A 25,152-nucleotide genomic window follows, 5' to 3' on the forward strand; every position below is an offset into this window, starting at 1 on the left:
CGTGGTAAAACACATGTATTTCTGGGTACTCTTAATACAAGCTTCCACCTTATTTTAGAGGTATAATATACCAAAAAATAAATAGTGCTGTTACCTTAAAATCCCGTAATACAGCAACAGCTGCGTATGTCTACAAGACAAGCCCCGCCATGATGGCTCCAGCAGTCACATGACATGAAGGCAACGTGCTGAAGTGACCACTGTCTGCCGGAGATGCTTCATAACCTCTTCATCCCAAGGGGCTTTATTATAGGCTGGGACAGAAGACTTCTCTATAGCAGCAAGGAAGATTCCAGAGAGGGGAGCGTAGTGTGTACAGAGGCCGAAGCGCTCAGCATGGACCTCATACTGGCCAACGACCGGAGCAGGCTGATACGTGGGATACAGACAAGGACCTCACACGAACCAAAGCAGGCTGATGCAACACTATATGGCCATGGACCTCACACCGACACAACATGAGACACAGACATGAACCTCACACCGACACAACATGAGATAGGACTATTGACCTCACACTGACCAATGACGTAAGAGTAAAGTATGGTTTCTCACTTTGAACTGATCACTGGTGAGGGATCTTGGGACAATGACATCTCACCATGGGTCACAGAGGGCTTTTCAATTATAGTGACTCACACAACGATCGGGACATTTTCCACTGATGGGAATGAAGAAGAATAGCTCTCGGCCCTGACCGGCCGTTGGCCAGTATGTAAGACAGTGAGGTGTGAACGTGACAATGGCTCCTGAAGGAGCAGAGATGAATCAGTCCACCAAACATCACCCTGATAAATGGATGTAGTGACTGACTTTTTCCATACTGCCGCTCCAGCCCCTGCACCATGACCCCTGTCAGACAAGGAGGTCCTGGAGGTCACTGCTGATGAAGATGCAGCAAAAATAACATGCAAGAACCAGAGTCCGCCAAGCGTGACGTCAGTGTATACCCAATCCCCCTATATACACCCAGCATTATGTATAGTGCACTGCTGGCGTCCTGAATATTGCACTATGATCAGCATTTGCTGCAGTATTCCAGAACTTCCAGTTCATCCAGGCGTCATGGAAAGTGATACCGAGCCTCAGCTGTACATATATAATACACTATTGGCGTCAGCACGGGGCGCTGTGTCATGTTACGTTGACCTCCAGCACATGGTCGTCCATACTTGGAATAACCAGGATTTGCCGGCCCGCGCTGCTGTTGCCGATTTGTCCCGCGTGAAATGGTTGTAGTCGAGGCATTGGGAGTCCTTTCTGCTCTGCGGTACTGCTGAGGGGCCCTGGAGAAAGCGAGGTGCTCTGAGAGCGCCCACTAGGGGCCTCACATGGATCCTCCACAGAAACAGAGTCGTTCTCAATCCAGCTGTCTGTAGAAACAGAGAAAATCAGATATGAATACAGATGAATTCAAGCAGAAAGTCTCACCTCCGCATAGTAACAGAGTCAATGATACCATTGCATCGTTTCTCAGGCTCCAGAGCTGCATTCACAATTCTGCTATTTTTTGGGGTCTCTCAGATCCTTACATCTCAGACCTGATCCCTGTGGCTTAGGCTCTGTATAGAGCATGCTCAGCTGTAATGCAGGAGTCTAATGCAGAAATTACGACACCTCTCACACTGTTCTGCAATACAATGCATTATGGGAGCTCAGCTAAGACATTATGGGACAGGCTGTGATTGGAGCTGTAGACAGGAAACTCCCATTTACCTAGGTAAGAAAAATAATACTTGGCGCCCCCTTCAGGAAACTTAGATGACATGAGTCTTATAATATCCCTGCCAAGTACCTCGCTTTTTGATCTTCGTTTTCACATTAATTTAGCGTATACAATTTGGAGTAAATTTTGGCGTGATCTCATGTACGATTCTTATGTTATGAAGACAACATGGTGGAGTCTACAGCAGATTTCACTGCAAATGAGAAATGACGAAGTTGCCATTTCTGAAAGGAATGTCAGCCAAAGACCTTCACAGTGACATGGTGCAAACATTAGCCGACAAGTGCCCTTTGTACTCCACAGTTAAAGGTTGGGTTGTCAAATTGACAACCAGACACTTCAGGACACCACTCTGGTAGACCTCCAGTGGTGACCGTTCTAGAAACCATAGCCGCCATCTATGATACGATTCTGGAAGATCAGTGAATTTCTGCTAGGACAATAGCCGGGGCTCTGAACATTTCCAGAGAAAGAGTTGGGTCCATAATTTCACGATCATCTGGACTTGAGGAAGGTGTCTGCCAAGTAGGTTCTGAAAGCTTTGTCAGTAGATAAAAAGAGCACTGGAGTGCAAGCCTCCCAGGGAATTCTGCAGCGTTTTCGGCAGGATTGTGATGCTTTCCTATCTCGACGGGTGACATTGATGGATTTTTACGTATGATCCTGAGTCAAAAGAATGGAGACACCGATACCTCACTTCCAAAGAAGTTCAGAGTATAGAAGTCATCACCCAAAGTGATTGCATCTGGCTTTTGGGATAAAGATGGGATACTGCTTGTGGACTACTTTCCAAAAGGGTCTACTATTACGGGTCTACAATTCCGGATAAACTGAAGGAGGCATTGAAGTCTAAAAAGGCATGGAAAGTTGACGCAAGGTTTCATGTTCTTGTATGACATTTTTGACGCAATTGTAGTGGCTGATGCCTGTTTAGCCGGTAAGCAAAAGAAATCTCTCTGGATGGGTTGAAGAACTCGCAACACTAGAGTCACGAGTGCATTAATTTCCGAGGGGCCTATGTAAAATAACTGTGAAATTTCATTGTTTTATGTCAATTATGACTTAGTGGTCAAAATCAAGAATTTATCAGCACCCCCTCGTACTATAATGAGATTAGAGTTACATGTGAAGCGAGGGAGTATAAGGGTACGTCCACACGGCAGCTTTCCGCGTGAAAAACTATAGCAGAAATCTATAGCTGTGTTGTTTGGCCACAGATCAGCAGCAAATTTAGCCCTTCTCAATGGAATTGCCTACAAAATGTTACAGGCTTCAGATCTGCACCGCACAGACTACGGCACGGTCTTGACTTCAGATTTGCTTTCATTTGAAGATACTCGAAGGAATTGGATTTCTTCAAAACAGAGTAACGAACTTGGGTCAGTACAGAATATAACTCACCGGCATCCACCTGCTGAGAGTGCGAGTGATGGGGCAGGTATCGGAACAGCTGTACATCAGGGTACGGGAGATATCCAGCGAAGAGTGGCATCACCTCCATCCGAACAGTATGGCAAGCCCCGTGTTTAACTGGCATTAGGACTACACCAGAGCTTCTCCCACACACTGCCCAGTTACTTCCACCATCAACTACTGCAAAACAGAACATATCATTAACTCTTCCCTTACTGCATAGACCTCAGAAGACTATAAGCCATCCTCCCTTACTCAGAGGACCCCAACCCTATTACAGGGACCGCAGAATACCCCTAACTCCCTCCCCTCTTCTCACTACAGGGACCTTAAAAGGACCACTGGTGCATTTAGTTTTTTATTACTTACGTAATCAGCTCCTAGTGTACAGAAGTCGGCTGATGACCTGGTTTAATTATTCCTTTCTATCTGAAAATTCCCGTTCTCCTCCTTCCTCCCACCACTGCTCTGATTTTAGAAGACACCCCCCCCCCCCCTCCTCCAACACTCACGGGTGGGACCTTGGCTTCAATCATCCCTTTATAAAACACACAAGCCAAGACCACCTAAGACCATCTATCGGACCATAGAGACTCCCTAGTCAACTACCTCCTTACCCTGATAGAAGAGCTGAGTGCTGGTGTACCCCTCACAGTCTGTCAGCGTCTCCTCCTTGTCCGTCTCCACAGGGTCACATAGTCGGGTGATGCAAACCTCCAATGAACAAAGTGACCCCATCTTACAGAATTCAGACTCTGCCGGGGGTAAAATTTCAGCACGTACAGTGTATAGGGTCTGGTAGGGAAGAATGCAGAATATTAAAGCCCAGAGATGGAGGTCCGCAGGTCATAATCTAACACAGGATCCAACGCAGGGGATAACAGATATGGAGAGACTGTAAAGAACGTTCTCATTGCACTATAAGTTTCCATGAATCCCATGCTGCGTGCACACATGATGTCTGCAGGGCAGCACTAGTCAGGACAATGGCTACTCACATAAAAGTGCTCTAAGTGGAAGTAGTAGGTGAATGGCTGGAGATTGGCGCAGGACTCTGGAAGAGGCAATGGAAAGAAGCTGACGGAGAAGCTGCAGGGGAGCGTTGAGGGCAGACCCTGACGCCACGTCACCTCCCACACGTAGAACAGGCACTGTTGCCTCTGTAGGGACTGCGGGGAAGAACACAGATAGTCAGGCACTTGTACAGGTAATATCTCCAAGAGCAGAAAGACAGAAAACCGGAGAGCCACCGGAGTGGGGAAAAAAGAAAAGGTATTTTTTGAAGAGACTTAATCTACAACAAATAATACTCATATTACCGGTTAGTTAACCCCTGGTGTTACCTGAGCAGTCATCTTATATAATGATCATGTCCATAAGAGCCCTCTGCTACAGACATTACCCAACAGAAATCATATTGTGATCAAACATACACTGTCCTATCAAAAGTAATTGGACATCTCAACAAGAATCAAAAATAGTATTTATTTTCATATGTTAATACTTAGTGGGGCTCCTTTGGCCCTAATGACATCAGATACTCTCCGTGGCATACTTTCTAATAACATCTGATACACTTGAGCTGGTAATTCCCTCCATTCATCCTGCAAAGTCTGGTGAGTTCTCTGAAAAAAGATGGACGCTGTTCCTATTTCCTGACTTAACATTCCAATTCATCCCAGAGATCTTCAGTAGGGTTCAGGTTGGGGACTCCATGAAGCCGGTCCAATTGTGGAACATCCATATCCTCAAACCAACATAAAACAGGATTGGATTTGTGACAAGGCGTGTTGTCTTGTTGGAGGTATTGTTGACCGTTCCCAGAATATTGCCACATTGTCAGCAGCACATTGTCATCTAGAATGTCAGGGTACACCTCAGGGTTCATAGTTTTTGCCACTACAACCAGCAGACCGAGACCATGTGACGTAAACCTTCACCGTACTTAACTGTTGGTACAACAGACAAAAGGTGTTTCTCTGGTGTCCTCCCCAGCCAGGTACATCCATCCTATTTGAAGATGGAGGAGCGTTATTAATCACTCTATAGAACTTTCTTCCATTGCTCAACTGTCCAATGAGGACGCTTCTCGCACCACTGTAGACGGGACGATAAATCTGCTTTGAGACAACTTGCCAGACATTTGCAGGATGAATGGAGGGATATGCCAGCTGAAGTTTATCAGACATTAGTAAAAAGTATGACACTGAGAGTATCCAATGTCATTAGGGCCAAAGAAGGGCCCACAAAGTACTAACAGATGGAAATAACTTCTACTTTTGGTTCTTGCTCAGGTGTCCAATTACTTTTGGAAGGACAGTGTAAAGGCCCATTTACACAGGGGGAATGTCTGGTAAACGATGCCCGTCATTCGTCCCTGCACATACTAGCTCTTGAGCAGCCAGCAGGGGGCTGGGACGACAGGAGGAGATTTTCCCCCCACCCCTCTCCATTCACTTAACACAGCGGCCGTTCAGTACTGAACGGCTGCCATTTACACTGAATGATCATTGTTCAGCTCATCGTCCATGATTTATGCTGCGTAAACTGAGCTGAACGATGAGCGTTCAGTGTAAATAGCAGCCATTCAGTACTGAACGGCCGCTATGTTAAGTGAATAGAAAGGGGCAAGGGAAAACGGGGAGAGAAATCTCCTCCAGCCTCCCCGCTGCGAGCCAACGATACTCGCACCTGTGCAGCAACATTCGTCCCATGTAAATGGGCCTTAAGACCCACAAACCTTATAATACAGTAACAGCTATTCATCTATTACTGCTGCCAACTAGCCATATATACACACACAATCAGGAAGGAGACACTCTTTAGGAGTCGGGTAGTAATCTCTCTCTCCCTCAGAAAACATTTCCTTCTTTGGTGTACTGAGTGTTATCTGAACTACTAGAAGATAAGACGACCTTCAGCCAACATGAAAAAACGTGACCACAAATGTCCTACATATCCTTGGTGAGAAACCAGATAGAGGACTGCATCTGCTGCACCTTTCTGCTCATAAAAACAAAGCCCAAAGTTTAACCTTGCCATTGTAGAAGGTAATTTAGAGCAATGCCCCTTCATATATAACTAAACACGGGTCATCTCGGAATGTGGAAACTGAGGACCTCCCTATAAAACATTTCCGCAAGTTCCCTTCTAAGCCTTCCCCAGTATGGAGCAATACACTGTGGGAAGTACCTGGCTCTCCATTGTGTGCAGGGGATGGAACTGCAGGTCTCGGGTGGAGCTGAGGCAGCTGTCCGACAACTGGAAACTAAAGTCGCACATGTTTTCCACACAGACCTGGATGTACTTTCTGGAGATGAGGCAGAGTATATAAAAATGAGAATAGAATATCCACCACCCCATAGATTCACAAGTCTACACACAGACTGCCATTACCTGGTGCCCGAAGATAGTATCGTGTACTGAGCTTTCAGAGGAAGGTGGAACGTCAGACTGATAATGGTGGAATAAATGGACCATGGACAGTCAACCGAAACCTGAGGAAGAGAGACAAGAGTTGGCCATGGCCTGTATACAATACAGACCACAGCTGCTCTGAAGGACACCACCCAGCTACAATACCAGAGAACACTACTCAGCCGTGGCTCCAGAGGACACCTGCCACCCGTGGCCCCAGAAAACAATTACTGACCTGCTGCCCAAGAGGATGCCATCCAGCCATGGCCCCAGACAACACTGCCCAGCCCCGCTGCCGCGGAGAGCACTGCCCAGCCCCGCTGCCGCGGAGAGCACTGCCCAGCCCCGCTGCCCCGGAGAGCACTGCCCAGCCCCGCTGCCCCGGAGAGCACTGCCCAGCCCCGCTGCCCCGGAGAGCACTGCCCAGCCCCGCTGCCCCGGAGAGCACTGCCCAGCCCCGCTGCCCCGGAGAGCACTGCCCAGCCCCGCTGCCCCGGAGAGCACTGCCCAGCCCCGCTGCCCCGGAGAGCACTGCCCAGCCCCGCTGCCCCGGAGAGCACTGCCCAGCCCCGCTGCCCCGGAGAACACTGCCCAGCCCCGCTGCCCCGGAGAACACTGCCCAGCCCCGCTGCCCCGGAGAACACTGCCCAGCCCCGCTGCCCCGGAGAACACTGCCCAGCCCCGCTGCCCCGGAGAACACTGCCCAGCCCCGCTGCCCCGGAGAACACTGCCCAGCCCCGCTGCCCCGGAGAACACTACCCACCCGCTGCTCCAGAACGCCACTAGCAGCACTGCTGTGAGAATTGTGAGGTTCCTTCCCTCTGCGCGGAATCTCTCCATTCATTAAACGTCCACCCTCAGGAAGCAGGCAGACCACATCTAGCTCAAACTCCATGATGTGGTATGGAGGGGCCAGAGGAAGGGAGATGCTGGTAATTTTATCAGAACGCTGAATACTGAGGGAGCTGACCGACGCTTCACCTGTAACAAGAAGAGACAGCAACTGCCAGGAACAGTCATCTGAGGGGGGGGACCAAAATGCAATCTTACGACAGTCTCCAAAAACCAGGTAGAGAGGCACTGCAGATGGGTTGTACTCACCGTGACTGTTCTGGTAGATGGAAGCTGTCGTGTCCGTTCCCGGAATAATAGGCATGGCGTCTGCATTACTAAGCTGCAGGGTGTCACCCAATTTCACTTGATAATGTCCAGTTGTCACTGTAAACTTTAACTTTTGTGGAACTCCGGCCAGAAGGCAATCTGTGTGGAAAGAGGAGATGGTGGGTGCGTTGCTTCCGACCCGGAACCAGGTCAGTGCTCCACTCAGAGAATCCCATCATACTCACCATTGAGTGGCTCCACCTTCAGCTGAGGCTCCTGGGAATAAACATCATACTGCACTATTGGGTACACATGGGGAAGCAGCAGCTCTACCGCGCCAAATGATGCAGCAAGCTGGCGCAGGGTGTAGGTGCCAGGCTCCTGAGCCTAAACACGGGCAAATGGAAGAAAAACACAAACATCATTAGAGGTAAGAAGCCTTAAGAGATGGCAACAGAAGACAGGGCATCCCTGCCAGTAGAGGGAAATACAAGGATATATAGGGCATGCAAATAGGAAAGAATATGAGGATGTACAGGTGCCCAGTCAGTGGAGGAAAGAAATATGAGGGCACAGAGTCTCGTACTCGGCTGCACTGATGCCCACTCATACAGGGGTGCAAGTAAGACGACATTGAGTACCTGGGCATGAAAGGTGACATGGTTGAGTCCCGGTTGCAGGACAATGTTGCTGCAGTGCAGGTTGTGGGCGCCATCCTGTAGACTGAGGCCAAAGTGTCTGTCCACGGGAGAGGAGGAGCTGGTGTCCTGTGCCCGCAGTAACATGTGCACATTCCTGCAGATTACACCCGTGCTGACCAGTCCGCCCTCTGATGGACTCTTTTCATGCATCTCTGATAGCTCCAGGATGGGCGGTGCTACTCGAACGCCTAATGGAGTCTCAGGCTGAAAGTGCACAGTGCCCCCTGCGGGCTTGTGTTGGGTGAGCCACTCTGCAGTTTTGCGATAACTGTTCTTGTCCAGACTATAATGGAAATATCCTGAGAGATGCTCCAGGTGAAAAGGCTCTGGCAACAGGCACAGGAGCGCCAACTCTATGGACAGGGACCCCCCAACATGAACAACTGCATTAGGAGGATCAAAGCGGAGAGAGGTCAGATGAGCAAATGATCCGAATGGGAGGCTGATGTGGTTACCTGCGGAGAGGGAGTGAATGGCACGTTACTACCCCGAGCACACTGATGTTGTCACCCTCCTTCCCTAGTCTCCTGCTGCCGCCCCTGGTTGTCAGGTTACCCTCCCTTCTCACCATATTGCTACCCCAACCTGCCAACTAGCTGATACTGCTGCCCTTCATGGCCTGTACCTCCAGCACTGGCGTCCTGTGCCGAGAGACGAAGGATCTCATGACAGTGCCCGACACGTTCCTCCTGGGGAAGGTTGTTGTCCGTGGCCAGGAGACTGCACGTCTTTAGGTATCTACAGGACAGTTAAGGAGAAGGCAAGGGAGCAGGAGTATTAAGAAGGAGCGGGTGCAGGTATTAATCTGCTCAGCTTTAGGCTGTATTCATAGGGACGATCTTTTCATGCAAGTTCTGTTCAATCCTGAGATGGACGGAAATTGCATTCATTTGAATGGGTTAATTCACACAAGCGATATTTTTTTTATCTCAGAGCGATAGTTCAAGTTAGAAAAATCACTGCATGTCCTAGTTTTGTGTGACTCTTTTTCAAGAATCATCCATTATTTTCTATGGGAGCATATCATTTTTTTTGTTACTATAATTTTTATTTGAAATTTTCAGATTTTACAATAATGCAATAAACATTTGACTAGAATACTTCATAGTCTCATTAATACACAACAAAAGTAGTTCACAATTATGTAGATTGGGTGAAAAGAGAGAAGAAAACATGGCTGAAATTCAAATTAAGAATACTCTTCTCCTTAGGCCTCATGGCCATGGGGAAATATCTGCACGCATGATCCGTGCCCCATAGGGATGCATTGGACACCCGCAGGTAATTAAATACCTGAGGATGTCATCGTCCCCTGAGGCGTGGATTGCATGTGCGGGAAAACACCCGCAGCATGCTCCATTTTAGTGCGCGGCTTCTATTGAAGCCTATGGAAGCCGTCCGGTCCCGCAGCACATCCGCAGCTGTATTTTTGCTGTGCTGCGGGACCGCGGGAAAGCAGGAATTAAAAAAAAAAAGTGTGCACGGCGCATGCGCGCGGCATGCTGCCGGCGTGCCGAGCACATCAGCGAGGCCGAAGAAAGAAGATCCGGCTGCGACTCAAGGAAAATCCGTAGTGTCTGGACAGGTGAGTATTTCTAATTTTGTGGCCTGATGTCTGTGGGAAAGGAGGGACCCGCAGCGGAATTCTGCATGGAGAATCCGGGCAGGCCTGAATTTCCCCGTGGACATGAGGCCTTAGTGCCCTGGTCCAATCTTGAAGATGGACTTCTATAAAAAAACAATCAGAATACTAATGGTCTGGCCAGGGCCTAACTTGAGTTAAGGGGAAAAAGGTCTATGTAGGGACGGGGGTAAGGGTAACTTCTGAGGCAGGAGGAGCTTTTCCTATGGGATGGACACTGCAAGACACAGTTTCAGGCTGTAGGTTGGCAGTTTAGTGGGCATTTTATGATATTGCTGCTTTTACAGGGAGGCTAGGGATCCATAATGCCATGCCATTTGGATGTGAGTGCGATGCGTTTGTAACACATTACTATTAAGGCAGGAAGGACAGAGCAGTGAAAAACAAATGTAAAATGGATGCAAATTGTACGTGGAGAAAAAAAAAAAAAAAAATAGTTCATCCCTGGCGATCAGCGAATTGTGTAGCGGTACTAGAAATAGTCATTAAGGTCGAAAAAGGAAGTCTAATAGGCAGCTTCATTCCCACTAAAATTAGTGGGGGCGATGCCTCCTATTACCCTTCTGTCTCTGACCACAATGAGGAGCTGAAAGAGCAATAAGAGGTGATTCCAAAGAGTAAAGCCGCCTATTAGACTTCCTGCTCTGACCTGGATGACAACGTCCGGCCCTGTTGCACTGACAGCGGGCCAGGCGATCGGCGGATCACCGGGGACTCTGTATGGCAGATCCCCGGCGATCAGCTACTGATGATCTATCCTGAGGATATGCGATCAACAGTATTTACAAGGAAAACCTCTTTAACAGTCACAGCAGAAAGGATACGGCTCGGTCTGCCCCAGCAGCTTCTGACATTCTGCAAGCTGTTTCCGTGTGTGAGTGAGGGGCAGTGCCCAACCCTCGGCCTGATACATTCGGAGTGCCCCTTGTAAATAGGGCTCCGCCTTCTGTGGTAGAGACTTCTTCCTGAAGACAGAAACAGATGAGTGAAGAGGCTTCCATCATAACTCTCTAATAAGTAAATACGGGATGCAAATGTTTACCCCTTCCTTGTACCCAAGTTTACAACACCCCTAATGTTTCATCATATTCAACTATTACTGTATATATGGTGGTGTTAAGAGAGAGAGAGCAGAAGACCATGAGATGCAAAGTGTGTGGTGGGAAAGAGGAACTGAAGATGAAGTGGGTGCACTGAAGATGGAGTGGGTGCACTGAAGATGGAGTGGGTGCACTGAAGATGGAGCGGGTGCACTGAAGATGGAGCGGGTGCACTGAAGATGGAGCGGGTGCACTGAAGATGGGGTGTAGCCTTAGATAATTACATATAGAAGTCAGCCAGGTTCTTCCCCACCAGTTTGGCAGATCGGCTTCTCCCGATGCTGTTGTACATTTCTATGGTGGCATGTGCCAGGTCCTGCAGAGAGACACAAGAAGGGTAAGAAACAATGGATGGGGTGCAAGGGAAGATCAGGGTTCAGCTCCTCTGGTCCCTCACCAGGTAATGCTTTTCAAACGACTCCTCCGAGGACAGCGCCTCCTGCAGTTTCTTGTAGGGACTCTGAGCCGTATTCGCTGCAAAGGAGACGATAGATAATTGCAATAGTGGAGCAGGAACAGGAGGAAGGAACATCACCCTGCACCCAATAAACAGCCCCCTCACCCGTCTCTGGTCTCTCTGCTCCTAACCCAGCCAGTAAATCCACCGTCCTCTGCAGGTCCTCCGAGCACGGGCCGGACTCTGAAACCAAACCACACAGGGATCCAAGAGCCTGCAGCTAGAACCACAAAGATCCAGTTAGCAAATCCATAATACTAAGCATGACCAATGGCACTGGGCTAACACCTAATACTGTGACGCACAGTACAGATCATCCTTCCACTGCAACCCCATAGTGACCCACATAATAGACCTATAACCTCCAACACAACCTCATACAATGACCCACATGATAGATGACTCCACCATCTCACAATGTGACCTACAGATATAGCATTCGACCCCATGGTCAGGCTGGCATGCTAAAGCAATAGTGTAGGATGCCCATGCTCTTTCTGTAGCCTGGCGAACACTCAATGGAATGACAAATACCAGAGTTCCATAATGCACTACGTTATTAATGTAGTATGCCAGCACGCATGATAGCAATTGCTTCATATGTAGAAGATAGACAGACCTTCTCAGTTGCATAGCTCCAAAGCCCCACAGTATGGGAGATGTTGGCTTCAAGCTGAGCTCTCTCACAACAGCCCTCGATTCTTTGCAGAACTTCCAAACAACTCAGGAACACCCAACAGTCCAGAGCCCCTGGGGGAACCGACACCTGCAGGATCATCAACATATGTATTTAAGCATATAGCAATATAAGCAACAATGACAGGTATGTGAGGTACACCCACTCACCTCCAAAAGCCGCAGCTCCTGCACACAGTTATGGAGAAGCTCCAGTGCCCGGCCTGCCACCTCCCAAGGTCGCTGCAGGAAGAGAAGCAGGGTACACTGGCGAGAAAAAAGGTAACTACGCAGCTCCAGCAGGTTGGCTCGCCGTCGCTGGATCAAATCTCTTTTCTCCATGTCAATGGGTTTCCGTAGAGCGAGACCGTCCCAGCTCTGCACCGGCTGACAGAAGGAACTGAGCCAGTTTGCCCCATCTGGAAAGGAATATCCTGTGATCAATGCCATGTCCAACGGGAGGTCAGGTAGACATGGCAAGAAGTGACCACAACCTGCAACACAGCAGCTCCATCAAGGACTACTCACCACCAGCACCAAAGTTGAGCACATACTGGGAGAAGAGGGCATCCAGCTCATCATACTGGACCAAGGCGTCCTCAAACTGCTGCAGCATCTCAAAAACAAAGGCTAGTTCTTCCTGTGTCGAGACATAAAACATAGAAGACAAGTCCGTGAGGGTAGGCCGAAAGACTGGAAGGAATAAATTGCACTATAAACACAGAGGAAGTCACCCAGAGAATTTAACATGACCCTTCCAATCTAGACAGGTCATATGATGAGACCGCTCAGTCAATACCTCTAATCCAACCCATGTCCTAGGAGGACAACCATCAGACAGAAATACTCCAGTCAGGGAACTATATAGAGAGCAGATGTCTAGTGCACCGTGAACCTTGTGTGGTGGACGTCCACGGCGCAGTCCCTTATAGAAGATCCACAGTGAAGCCAAAAAATAAAGCATGGATGGGCGGGGGTTGTACCTGTGCAGGTGTTTCCCATATAAATCACCAACCATGCACGGTGACCTCGAATGCGAGCCGAACACTAACCTGCACCATGAAATAGTCACAGAAGCTCCAGCCAGGCTCCGTCCTCTTTTCTCGGAGGGTTCTCATCTCGTCTTCAAAGTGTCCAAGATTACGAGTGAAGGAAGTGAGGAGCAACGTGCGCAGCTTGGACAGAAAGAGAGACCAGGACTCCTGGGAGCGGGATGTGTCCTTTAGAGGGTCCACGAGCACCATGCACCTACAGGATATAAGCAGCAGTTATTCACTCTATGAACCGTCGCACTTCCCACATCATATATCCACCCGAGTTGTGCAGATACAGGAGGATGAAGTTGCACAAAGCACACGTTTCTCAGGGATATTCTAAGCTATACTGGGGGAGACCAGAAAAGTAATTGGGCACAGAGACCGATGATCAGAAATGACTGGACACTTAAGCATTACAGTTGTCTACGTGGGCCACCATTCTAGAAAGCAAGTTTTATGGCTCCTGCAATGTGCACTATCCTACCAAGAGTAATTAACCCCTTCCCGCTCCAGGACGTACATTTATGTCCTTGAGCGTCGGGGTATGTATGTAGAGAGGTCGCAGGGCGCCCCCCTCCTGGTACCATTGTAGATGGGCTGATGCAGCTTCTTTGAGAGAACTCGCCAGACATTTGCAAGATGAATAAAGGGAAATACGAGTTGAAGTGTATCAGACGTTAGTAGGAAATATGCCATGGAAAGGATCCAATATGATTAGGGCCAAAGGAGTCACCACTAAGTATTAACATATGTAAAAAAATACTACTTTGGATTTCTTGCTTATATGTCCAATTACTTTTGGTAGGATAGTGCACTGCAAGTAAAATTGCTTTACATTATAGAGCACTGATTACTATGTGTCAACCACAATGAGGGTTTATCGTTTTTGTAAGTTTCCAGTCGGTTTTTGATACGATTGCTAAAATTTGGACGAAGGATGGCATTAATTTAAAGTTGCAAACAGGCCTCAAAGAGTAAAACATAAAACTCCAATTACGGCTCGGCCACCCCATCCCACTCACCTGTCACTTTGCTTGTTACAGAAGTCACTTCGGATCTTGTCAGCGATGGACGTTCGCGGTAAGATGTTTGTTTTGTTCTTTTTCTTGGATTCACTCTCCACGACCACGATCAGCCAATCGGTGGTGCTGTGAGCGCGCAGCGCATTCTGCCACTTGGTGATGTCATCCTTGGTAGTAGCTTTATACACTTCTGTGTCCTAAGAAAAATCACAGAAGTCATGACTAGAGATGAGCGAACGTACTCGTAATGAGTACTTACGCACCCGAGTACCGCCATTTTCGAGTACTTCAGTACTCGCGCGTAAAGATTCGGGGGGCGGGGAGAGGCGCGGCGGTGCGGGGGGGTAGCAGCGGGGAACAGGGGGGAGCCCTCTCTCTCTCCCTCTCCCCCCCACTCCCCGCTGCAACCCCCCGCGCCGCCACGGCGCCCCCCGAATTTTTTTGCCCGAGTACGGAAGTACTCGAAAATCGCGGTATTCGGGCGAAAAAGGGGCAGGGCCGAGCACGTTCGCTCATCTCTAGTCATGACCTTTATCACCATATTTACATATATTACCTGGCGTCTTCTCTTTTGACACCCAGTGCTTATATATCATCCATTACACATCACAGCCTCAGCGGCTGTTAGATACACACTAGGGCAAGCTGTATCGCGCGACTAAATTATAAAAAAAAATCTTGGTATTTGTATAGCGCCAACGTATTCCGCAGCGCTTTCAGGTAATTTATTTATTACCCCCACCAAGCTGGAAACTCATTTTACCGACCACAGAAGGATGGAAGGCCGAGTCAACCTTGAGCCAGCTACCTGAACCAAGCGGAGATTGAGCTTGCAACCTTCAGGTCATGAGCGAGAGCTTAGGACTGCATTTCTGCTGCCTTAACACTCTGCGCCACACGACTACTGAAAATTAACAAAAAAAATAGCAACACAGTCATCCCAAACCGCTTATGTCTCAAATGGCAGTAAGTGGACAAGAGGACGCATCCGGGCTGCACAGAGCCCTATGTACAGTGCATACATGAAGGACTTGTACAGAGCACGCACCCCCATATAAAAAAAGTTACTCATATACAATGCTTCTACCATCCATATAACATAAACAACAAACATAAAAGACACAACAGTCGTGGCTCTTCTCTATAGAGGTCGGTGCAGAGGATGAAGTCTTCTTACCTCCGCCGGTTGGCTGCATTCAGGCAGAAACTCACATAGACTCCATATATAAGACAGGATGTCACCGGGGTCTGACGTCTTATCCCAAGACCTCCCCCCGACCTCCCAACGCTCCCAACAGAATGTGTGGGAATATCCCAGTCCAAGTGCACAATGACCCCATCCTGCTACGTCTGCAGGAATCCCGCACCACCCATCTGTGGGAAATGCTTAGATTGGTCACTTCTACGAGTTATGAACTGGGCCGCTCTACGGATATAAATCAACTCTATCATCATATCTTCTATACAGCCGTCCCGGACCTCCCGCCAGATAACCATAGTCTTACACAGACAGCTCAAACTGTGCTGGTACACTATCATCTCCTATATACAACATGCTACACCTGTCCCTAAAGATATAAACCATCATCTCTTATTTACAGATGTTCTAGAACTCTCTGGAATAAATATGTATATTTATATATATTTACTCCTTTTACACAATAGCACATCTCATGGAGAAAAAAAGAAATAAAAAAATTCTTATTGCCGCATTCCGAGAGTTCTAACTTTTTAAAGCTTCAGTCCACGTATTCGTAAGACACGTTTTCTGCAGAAGGAGCCATTTTTAATAGAACCATTCTGGTATATATATATAACTTAGCGATTTAAGGGGTTTCCCGGGCAAATACTATTAATGACGGGTTCTCAGGACAGGTCATCATAGCTGATCGCTTGAGGTACACCACTCGGAAAACCCACAGATTAGCTGTTTCGGCGCCCGCTGTCACTGGCAAAATACACAGGGTACGAAGCGGAAGCCGATACTCTAACCAGTGCTTGGGCTGGTAATTAAAGGCGTAGCTGGCATTACAATCAACGAGAGCTGTGGCTGCAATTACCAGCTCCACTCACTACATGGGGTAGGAGAGATCTGCTTCATCTCTGTACCCTGTGCATTTTGCCAGTGACAGCGGGCACCAAAATATCTGATCAGTTGGGGTCCCAAGCGGCGGACATCATAGTATTTGCCTTGAAAACTCCTTTAACTTTTATAAACTTTTTTGGAGGTGGAAAATAGAAAAGTAACAATTTAGCCATCGCAGTTAAATGGAAACCGTTCACGGTGGGCCGTAACTGTTGTGTGATCCCCAAAAAAGTGCAAAAATGTCCAGCAACAATAAATGTGAAGACATAAAATCAGGAGTTTTATTGAATCATCACAAAACATTGACATACTGGGGATCGGTCTGGAGACAGTAACTATTGTGTTACTTTTATTCTAATGGTCAGAAGGGTTATGGAAATACAATTTTTTTTTAATGTTTCGCTACTTTTAATAGCAAATCTCACACAAGAAATGTTTTTGATGCCGCTGCATTCAAAGAACCAACATTTTTTATTTTCAAGTTGATGTGGTCTTATGAGGTCTTTTAGGAGGCCGTTTTTGCAGGACAAGATGTAGTTTACATGGATAGCATTTTGGGGCGCATAAGACTCATAATTTGTGGGGGAGGAGTTAAAGGAATTATGCAGTTGCTTTTTTAATCAACGACATTCACAGGGCGGTTAACGTAATGTATTAACTTCATTATCGGGTTGTGTCGATGGCGACAATTTTTTTATTTTTTTTTTTAAACACTTCCAAAACAAAACCCCTTTTTATGGAACAGTAATTTTTAATTAACTTTATAATAATTGATTTAGTTTATCTTGGGGACATCATCACTTGATTATATGATCACTGTTATGAGGTTTTGGGAGATATCATTGTAAATAGTCTGCATCCAACAGTTTGGGGAGATCTGAGAATTAGTAATGGAGCCTCCCGAGGGCAAACCGCAGTAGGAGCCAGAGATATGCATTGGGCGTTTCTCCCTACATTGTGATTTTACCATCATAAAGGACAGTCTACTCTACCTTTTCTATCGCTTTTGTTTGGTTAGATACTTTTTTTTAGGCCACAATATATTTATCTTATTACATTTTTTATCTTGCACTTTAACCCTTTCCAATCCACTGTCTGACATCTAAAGACATTCTGATTAAAGGCTGTACAGCTCTGATGTCGTAAGACGTCCGGCAGGGTATTCCTACTGTATATTACTGACCGCTCTGTTGTCGGGGGCCTCTCCAGCATGTCCCATACCACAGTACTGGCTGTAGTCAGCAGATGGCGCCATTGTATAATGGAAGAAAGAGAAAGCCCCCTAGGAAACCCTGAATCCAAAATTGGATTGCAAAGGGTTAATAGTCTACAGAACACAGCTATCATGTTTCGATGGATTTTGGTTGGAACATACTTCCCTGCTGGGTAGACTGTTTCTCCACTGCCGTTTCATTTACTTGATCACACTTTCCCTGATTACAAGAAGTATTGCGGGTCTCAAGGCTTATATTTGTATTCTTTCTTTTTGTTTTCCTGAAGATGTTTTTGGAGACAGATTTCCAGCGTTCATAAAGTGTAAGGGCTAAAAACTAGTGATCAATCTTTGGGCGATAAGAAGAAAATTCCATTTTGCCTTCCTCTTTGAAGGCTTTTAGGATCCACTATTTGAAAACAAGGTCTTCCCATGCTCAGAAATCTTGAATTGCTTCTTTCTTCACTTCTGGCATCGTTGCTTATCCTGGTTGTATTGAATTGGACTGCTCAACATGTTTCTTCCTTCACCTCATTTAGGGTAACTCCACCTTCTGGTTTTACCTTTTTTGCCAATGGACTCCTCAAGTTGGCTATGGGATGGACAAAAGGAACTACTTTTATTTATTTTCAGTTCCGAAAGTGCTTTTTAATTTTTTTTATTATTATTGGGTTTTTTTAATTGTCTGCAGTTTTTTCAAAACCATATCCTGGGGCGGGACTGAATACTTTACTCTCCTTCAAAGAGAACAGAGCAAAAACGTGGACTTGGATGCGGTGTTGTCTGTACACCTCTTCAGGCAGCTAACTCATTCGGCTGTGTGGTATATGATTGAGAACCGTAGAGCGACATGTAGAGATCCTGCTGAGCAATCACCTACAGTAAGAAGGCTGTCACATTCTGAACAAGAGGAAGAGATGCCAAGATGTCTTCCCTAAACATATCCTCTCAGATGGCCTTCTAGCTGCCCCGGCCACCTAAACATAGATCTAGTCACATATGTTGAGGCTATATACGACTAAGTTATCAACAAGCCTGGCTTTCAGCTTTCCCATCCACTGGGTCTTTAAGCTCAGACAAGTCTTCGAAAGGAAGTGTGGTCTTTTTTTACCACCTTAGCTACCTAAATGTCAATTTTTAAGACTTCCATCCACTTTATTTGATATTCTTCAATGAAGATGACGTCTTTAAAGACACTTGGGATAATCAGGTGTTTCTCTAAATATTCCCAATCGTCTAGCACTAAAGGGATATTCCAACACACAAATTTTTTTCTACTGATGACCGAAAGATTTTTAAAAACAATGGAACACCCCTTTAGCTTTTCTATATTGTCATTCAAGCCATAGCCCCCCCCCCCCCCCTCCTCAGTTATAGCTGGGAATACACCTTGTGTTAGCTGTTGGTATGTGGATGGTGTACCAGGCAGAACCAGGTCTTTTCCACGACCCACCATCTAAACGAGAGAGAAGAATCACATCTTCTGCACGTTCCTCTACCTATATTTATCCAAATCCCTCTCATTCAGGTAGCTCCACCCCTATTTTTATTTTTCATCTTCCTACCTATTAATCATCTGTTGTGAATGGTTTACTCTTTGTTATCCATATGTAGTAATTAACTAACTATCATTGTAATCCTACTTGTGATAATGAAATAACTGCTGAGAAGTGTCAGCCTATTATGGCTCAGTGATCAAAGTGAAAACTGCAAGATCTCAGGATCAATACTTTATCGGACCCCTGCTGATAAAGTATTGATAACCTATCATCAGGATCCGTCATCAATGGTGTAGTGCTGGAAAACCCCGTTAACACAAAAGAGAACAGTATACTCCTACAAATCTGGATAAGCTGGAGGATCGGGCAAAAACAGTAGCAAATGAGGTTTCACACTGATAGATGTAAAATTCTGCACATGGGCAGGAAATACATGTCACCATTACACACTAAATGGGAAGCCACTGGGTAACACTGACATGGAAAAGGACTTGGGGATTTTAGTTATCTATAAAACTTAGCTGTAGCAACCAGTGTCAGGCAGCTGCTGCCAAGGCAAATAGGATCATTGGTTGCATCAAAAGAGGTCTAGGGGCACATGACGAGAACACTGGGAAATTATTCTGAGTGCCAGAATTGGAGGCAAGAAGAATTTATTTCTAAAGAGGAGGAAAACTGGCTTCTACCTCATGGGGCCTTACTTGGTATCAGGCTTCAGAAAGTGACGCAGCCACTTGAGACAGCTGATCGTCGAGGGTTCAAAGCAGCAGACTGCCGTCGATCTGATATGGATGACCTATCCTGGGGATAGCTCATCAATATCTTAGTCCCAGAAACCCCTTTGAATATTGCTTTGCTTCAAATCTGTGATTTCCATATTTACTAGGTAGTAAAAAAAAGAAGCTGGTTGACAGATCCACTGAAGGTCCTGTTACACGGTCTGATCTTTATCTCTGTTATTGGTCACAAATGTTCCTTTAAATGATCACCTAGCCGACAATCATCCCGTGTAAAAGGGCCAACGATCAGCTGATCAACGTTCAAATGCTCATTTGTCGGCTCATCATTGATTTTCGGTGTGCATAAAAATGCTTACTGATCAGCCGTACGTCTTCCTGTGTGCACAGAGAGCTGTCCAGAGGGCCTATGGAGGCAAACAACGGTACGCCCCCATAAGCAGATTCTGGGGTTGTGTAAAAGAAAATTAAACGAGCAGCGATCGGCATACGTGTCTATCAGAACTCATTACTGAGAAAAGAGTAAAGCGTTTTAGATATACACCATCATGTCTCATATACAGACATCCTGGACAGTCTCCCAGAAATACATATTTATCTCATATGTCTCGGAGCAGCCCCAGGATTTACACCATCATCTCTTACATACACAAATACTGCACTGTGCCCAGGAGATACACAATCCTACAAAAAGGAATTGGACACCTGGGCAAGAATCAAAAGTAGTATTTTTTTCTATATGTGGGGCTCTTTTTGCCCCAATGACATCAGATACTCTCTGTGGCATACTTTCTAAGAACATCAGCTAGTATTTCCCTCCATTCATCCTGCAAACGTCTGGCGAGTTCTCTCAAAGAAGATGGCGGCTGTTCATATTTTGTGACCCGACGTTCCAGCTCATCCTAAAGATGTTCAGAAGGGTTCAGGTTGTGCAGCCGGCCCATCCATATCCTCAAGCAAATGTAAAACAGTGTTGGATCTGTGACAAGACGCGTTGTCTTGTCGGAAGCATTGCCGACAGCACATTATTGTACTTAACTGTTGCACAACACACTCAGCCAAAATGTGTTCCCCATCACCCAGGTACAGCCAACTGATATGAAGATGGAGTAGCACGATTCATCACTCCATAGAATGTTCTTCTATTACTCAAATCTCCAATGACGACGCTCCTTGTACCATTGTAAACACGCTGAGGCATCTTTTTTGAGAGAACTCACCAGATGTTTGCAGGATGAATGGAAAGAAATACCAGCTGAAGTGTATCAGACGTTAGTATGCCACGGAGAGTATCCAATATCATTAGGGCCAAAGGAGCCAGACTAAGTAATAACGTATGGAAATAAATAATCATTGATTCTGGCTCAGGTGTCTCATTACTTTTTGAAGGCTAGCTGATAAAGTATTGATAACCTATCATCAGGATCGGTCATCAATAGTGTAGTGCTGGAAAACCCCGTTAACACAAAAGAGAACAGTATACTCCTACAAATCTGGATAAGCAGGAGGATCGGGCAAAAACAGTAGCAAATGAGGTTTAACACTGATAAATGTAAGGTTCTGCACATGGGCAGGAAATACATGTCACCATTACACACTAAATGGGAAGCCACTGGGTAACACTGACATGGAAAAAGACTTGGGGATTTTAGTTATCTATAAACTTAGCTGGAGCAACCAGTGTCAGGCAGCTGCTGCCAAGGCAAATAGGATCATTGGGGTGCATCAAAAGAGGTCTAGGGACGCATGACGAGAACATTGGGAAATTATTCTGAGTGCCAGAATTGGCGGCAAGAAGAATTTATTTCTAAAGAGGAGGAAAACTGGCTTCTACCTCATGGGGCCTTACTTGTCTAATTACTTTTTGAAGGCTAGCGTACATTATGAAGTATACACAGATGTTCCAAACCATTACCAAGCTTATACACTATCATCTAATACACAGACATCCCGAATCATCCCCCAGATATATGTGGTCATCTGAAATGCAGACCATCCCCAGATATCCTGGACTGTTACCAGCTTCTGGATCTGGGAAGAGATCCTACCTTTTATTGGTGGTAGGAAGGTAAACCTCCTCCCCATTTTAGCCCATGCCACCAAGTCTACATGTCCCTGGTCTCTTTGTAGATGGTAGAATTGTTGTGCAAAGAAAGACTCTGAAGGGTCTTTTTGTTGCCGTCCATAGGCATATCCTAGTAAAAGTCCCAACACCACGAGATGGGAAAACTCCATTAGAGTCATGCACATACCGACATCTACTAGCGTAACTACAGGGGATGCGGTTGCAGGTACAGGTCACAGGTACTTGGTCATCGTCCTCCATACTTGCCAAGCGTTGCATGCTGCACTCAATGGTCCACGCTTCCATCCTTGTTTACCTATACCTGTCATGATGCCTGATGACAAGCAAGAAGCAAAATGAACTTACCCATATCTGAAGGTAGCATTAGGGTCCTTTTACACTGCCAGTTAACCCCTTAGTGACGGCGCTATCGTAAAACTACGTCCTGCTGTTGTAGGACGTGTATGTAGGGAGGTAGCGGCACTATCTCCCTCCATACAGCGCGGGCGTCAGCTGTTTATTACAGCTGACACCCGCGGGCAATAGCCACGCTCGGCCGATCTTAACCCTTTAAATGCCGCTGTCAATTCTGACAGCAGCATTTAAATCCCCCGAACAATGTTCGGGGGACCCGCACGGCCCCCCCGCGGTGAGATCGGGGGAGCCGTGCAGGTGTCAAGGCAGCCGGGGGCCTAATGAATGGCCCCAGGGCTGCCTTAACAGACTGCCTATCAAGCCATCCACACAGGGTGGCTTGATAGACTGCCTGTCAAAAAGCAGTATGACGTAATGCTATAGCATTACGTCATACTGCAGAAGCGATCAAAGCATCGCATGCTAAAGTCCCCCAGAGGGACTTCAAAGTAAAGTAAAAAAAAAAAAAGTTATAAAAGTTTAAATCACCCCCCTTTTGCCATATCTACTATTAAAAAATCTAAATCAGAAAATAAAAATATGTATTTGATATCGCCGCGTCCGTAAAAGTCCGATCTATCAAAGTAGCGCATTATTTTTTCTGCACGGTGAACGTCGTCCGAAAAAAAAAATTACGAACGCCAGAAATACACTTTTTTAGTTACCCTGTCTCCCAGAAAAAAACGCAATAAAAAGCGATCAAAAAGTCATATGTATTCCAAATTTATACTATTGGAAACTACAGGACATCCCGCAAAAAATGAGCCCTTGCTCAACTACGCCAACGAAAAAATAAAGTTATCACGTGCACAAAATGACCGCAGAAAATAATTGAAAAAAATTAAATATCTTTAAAAAAAAATACAAGTACTACAGCAAAAACAATACTATATAAGTTTGGTATCATAGTAATCGTACCGACCCATAGAATAAAAATATCAGTTCGTTTTTGTTGCAGTTTGTGCGCCGTAGAAACAGGACGCACCGATAGATGGTGGAATGTCGTTTTTTTTCCATTTCTCTCCGCTTAGAATTTTCTAAAAGTTTTTCAGTAAATTATATGGTACAATAAATAGTGCCATTGAAAAATACAACTCGTCCCGCAAAAAACAAGCCCTCATACAGTGACGTCGATGGATAAATAAAGGAGCTACAATTTTTTTAAAAGGGAGTAGGAAAAAACAAAAATGGAAAAAAAGCAAAAACGCTCCATCACTAAGGGGTTAAAATAGTTGCCCAGCGAAATACTATTGATGACCTATTCCAAGATAGCTCATCAATAGTTGATCAGCTGGGGTCCACTTAACCCTTTCCAATCCATTTATTTTTTCTCATCCATTCTCCCCAGCTCCAAATAAATTGGAGCTAGGGAGAGTGGATGAGAAAAAATAAATTCTCCCTTCACCCTCCTGATCTGTTCTGATACTTCCACATTCTCCCTTCAGCCTCCCGGCTCGGCGATCATGTGACAGCTGAGGTCAGGTGGCACCTGGCGGTCACATCATCACCGGGCGGAATGTCCATGGCTGACGATACTGCAAATCTGTCTGGGTCTTCTGCCTACCCATCCGGGTCTTCTGTTTTCTTCACTGCAGATGTGTGTAGAAGCGCAGGCCGCACATGAGCAGTGAAGTTTTCTTTTTTAAACTCCTGCTTTCCCGCGGAATCTGCGGCCCGCCCACGACTGAATTGCAGATGGGCCACGAATCAGATGGCTTACATTGACTTCAATTGAAGCAGTCTGTGCAGGAACCGCACTGAAATACAGCATGCTGCGAATTGTTCTACAAACCAAAAGGTCCGCAAAACAAAACCGCATGTTAGAATTCATGTGCGGACGCCCATGTATCCCTACAGGCGGCTTGATTTACAGATCTTCCGTGGGTGACCTGCATGGATTCTGCAAATCAGATCCGCCCGTGGACATTGGGCCTTAGGGTGCTTTTACACGCAATGGCTGCAGCACCCGACAGTCGTCCCAGCGATTATCACTCTTGTGCTTTCACACAGGAGTGATTGTCGCTCAGTGAACGGAGGCAGGGAGCACCGAGATCTCATCCAGCCGCCCACCTCTATTCGGAGTAAACAGGCAGTCGTTCATAAATGAAGGACTACCTGGTTACACGGGGCTGCTCAGGCCAGCTGCACCCGAGCGACTCCAACAAGTGAGTGATTCTCGCTCACTTTCCCTGGAGCATCCCGTGCTTACACGGACCAACAGCTGCCCATAATTACGCTTTTACCTAACGATTATTCACACAGTAACTGCCATGTCAAACACCCTTCATTCTCTTCCTAATCGAGTGCATACTCATGGTTTTGCATAGAGGCAATGTCATCATGGCATCCGTTCATTAATTAACCCCTCGTGTTTGTTACCTACCCAGTTTCCCTGAAAATAAAACATAGCATGATTTTCCAGAATTGTTGAGGATGCAAAATGATTTTTCAGGCTTTTTGAGGATGCTTGAAATATAAGCCCTACTCCAAAATTAAGCCCTGCTAACAGTTAATTTAAAAAGTCAATTTAAATAGTGTCCAGGCAGCTATACATGTAAAAAAGTTAAACCTTTTTGAACAAAAATTAATATAAGACACTGTCTTATTTTGGGGAAACACGGTATGAAGCCCATTATTGCTTGCCTGGTGACCCCAGTTACCAGAATCTCCTAGGCCCACGGAGGAGGCCGGCCATACTTACACAGCACTCCGTCCAGTAGATGTGCAGGAAGGGGAAGGTCAGCAGAGCTTTGTTGCCTTCTTTAGGCAGAAGTTCCTCCTTGAACTGGACAAAGTTGGACTCGAGGTGGATCATTTTAGGAGCGCGACCATAAGCCCTGCAGGTGA

General features: G+C 46.3%; 1 protein-coding gene across 2 annotated transcripts in view; it reads right to left on the reverse strand.

Annotated features, from left to right (window-relative positions):
• The window catches only part of TRAPPC10 (trafficking protein particle complex subunit 10), a 30,906-nt gene continuing 5,754 nt past the window's right edge, over positions 1-25,152 (reverse strand). The window contains exons 3-23 of one of the 2 annotated variants that reach the window (XM_066599441.1): positions 25,007-25,142; positions 14,292-14,488; positions 13,285-13,480; positions 12,761-12,872; positions 12,404-12,651; positions 12,177-12,323; positions 11,663-11,777; positions 11,498-11,574; positions 11,325-11,416; positions 10,825-10,965; positions 8,984-9,096; positions 8,299-8,813; positions 7,903-8,044; positions 7,658-7,816; positions 7,320-7,537; positions 6,536-6,636; positions 6,332-6,449; positions 4,138-4,308; positions 3,757-3,934; positions 3,128-3,316; positions 1-1,373 (exon numbers count right to left, since the gene is read on the reverse strand). In XM_066599441.1, coding sequence (XP_066455538.1) covers positions 1,135-1,373; positions 3,128-3,316; positions 3,757-3,934; positions 4,138-4,308; positions 6,332-6,449; positions 6,536-6,636; positions 7,320-7,537; positions 7,658-7,816; positions 7,903-8,044; positions 8,299-8,813; positions 8,984-9,096; positions 10,825-10,965; positions 11,325-11,416; positions 11,498-11,574; positions 11,663-11,777; positions 12,177-12,323; positions 12,404-12,651; positions 12,761-12,872; positions 13,285-13,480; positions 14,292-14,488; positions 25,007-25,142 — 3,604 coding nt within the window. In that variant the 3' untranslated portion in view covers positions 1-1,134. Of the gene's footprint in view, positions 1,374-3,127; positions 3,320-3,756; positions 3,935-4,137; positions 4,309-6,331; positions 6,450-6,535; positions 6,637-7,319; positions 7,538-7,657; positions 7,817-7,902; positions 8,045-8,298; positions 8,814-8,983; positions 9,097-10,824; positions 10,966-11,324; positions 11,417-11,497; positions 11,575-11,662; positions 11,778-12,176; positions 12,324-12,403; positions 12,652-12,760; positions 12,873-13,284; positions 13,481-14,291; positions 14,489-25,006; positions 25,143-25,152 lie in introns of both variants that reach the window. The other variant, XM_066599440.1, reaches the window with a different exon arrangement.

The sequence above is a fragment of the Eleutherodactylus coqui genome, chromosome 4 (assembly GCF_035609145.1).
Source record: "Eleutherodactylus coqui strain aEleCoq1 chromosome 4, aEleCoq1.hap1, whole genome shotgun sequence".
Classification (NCBI taxonomy): domain Eukaryota; kingdom Metazoa; phylum Chordata; class Amphibia; order Anura; family Eleutherodactylidae; genus Eleutherodactylus; species Eleutherodactylus coqui.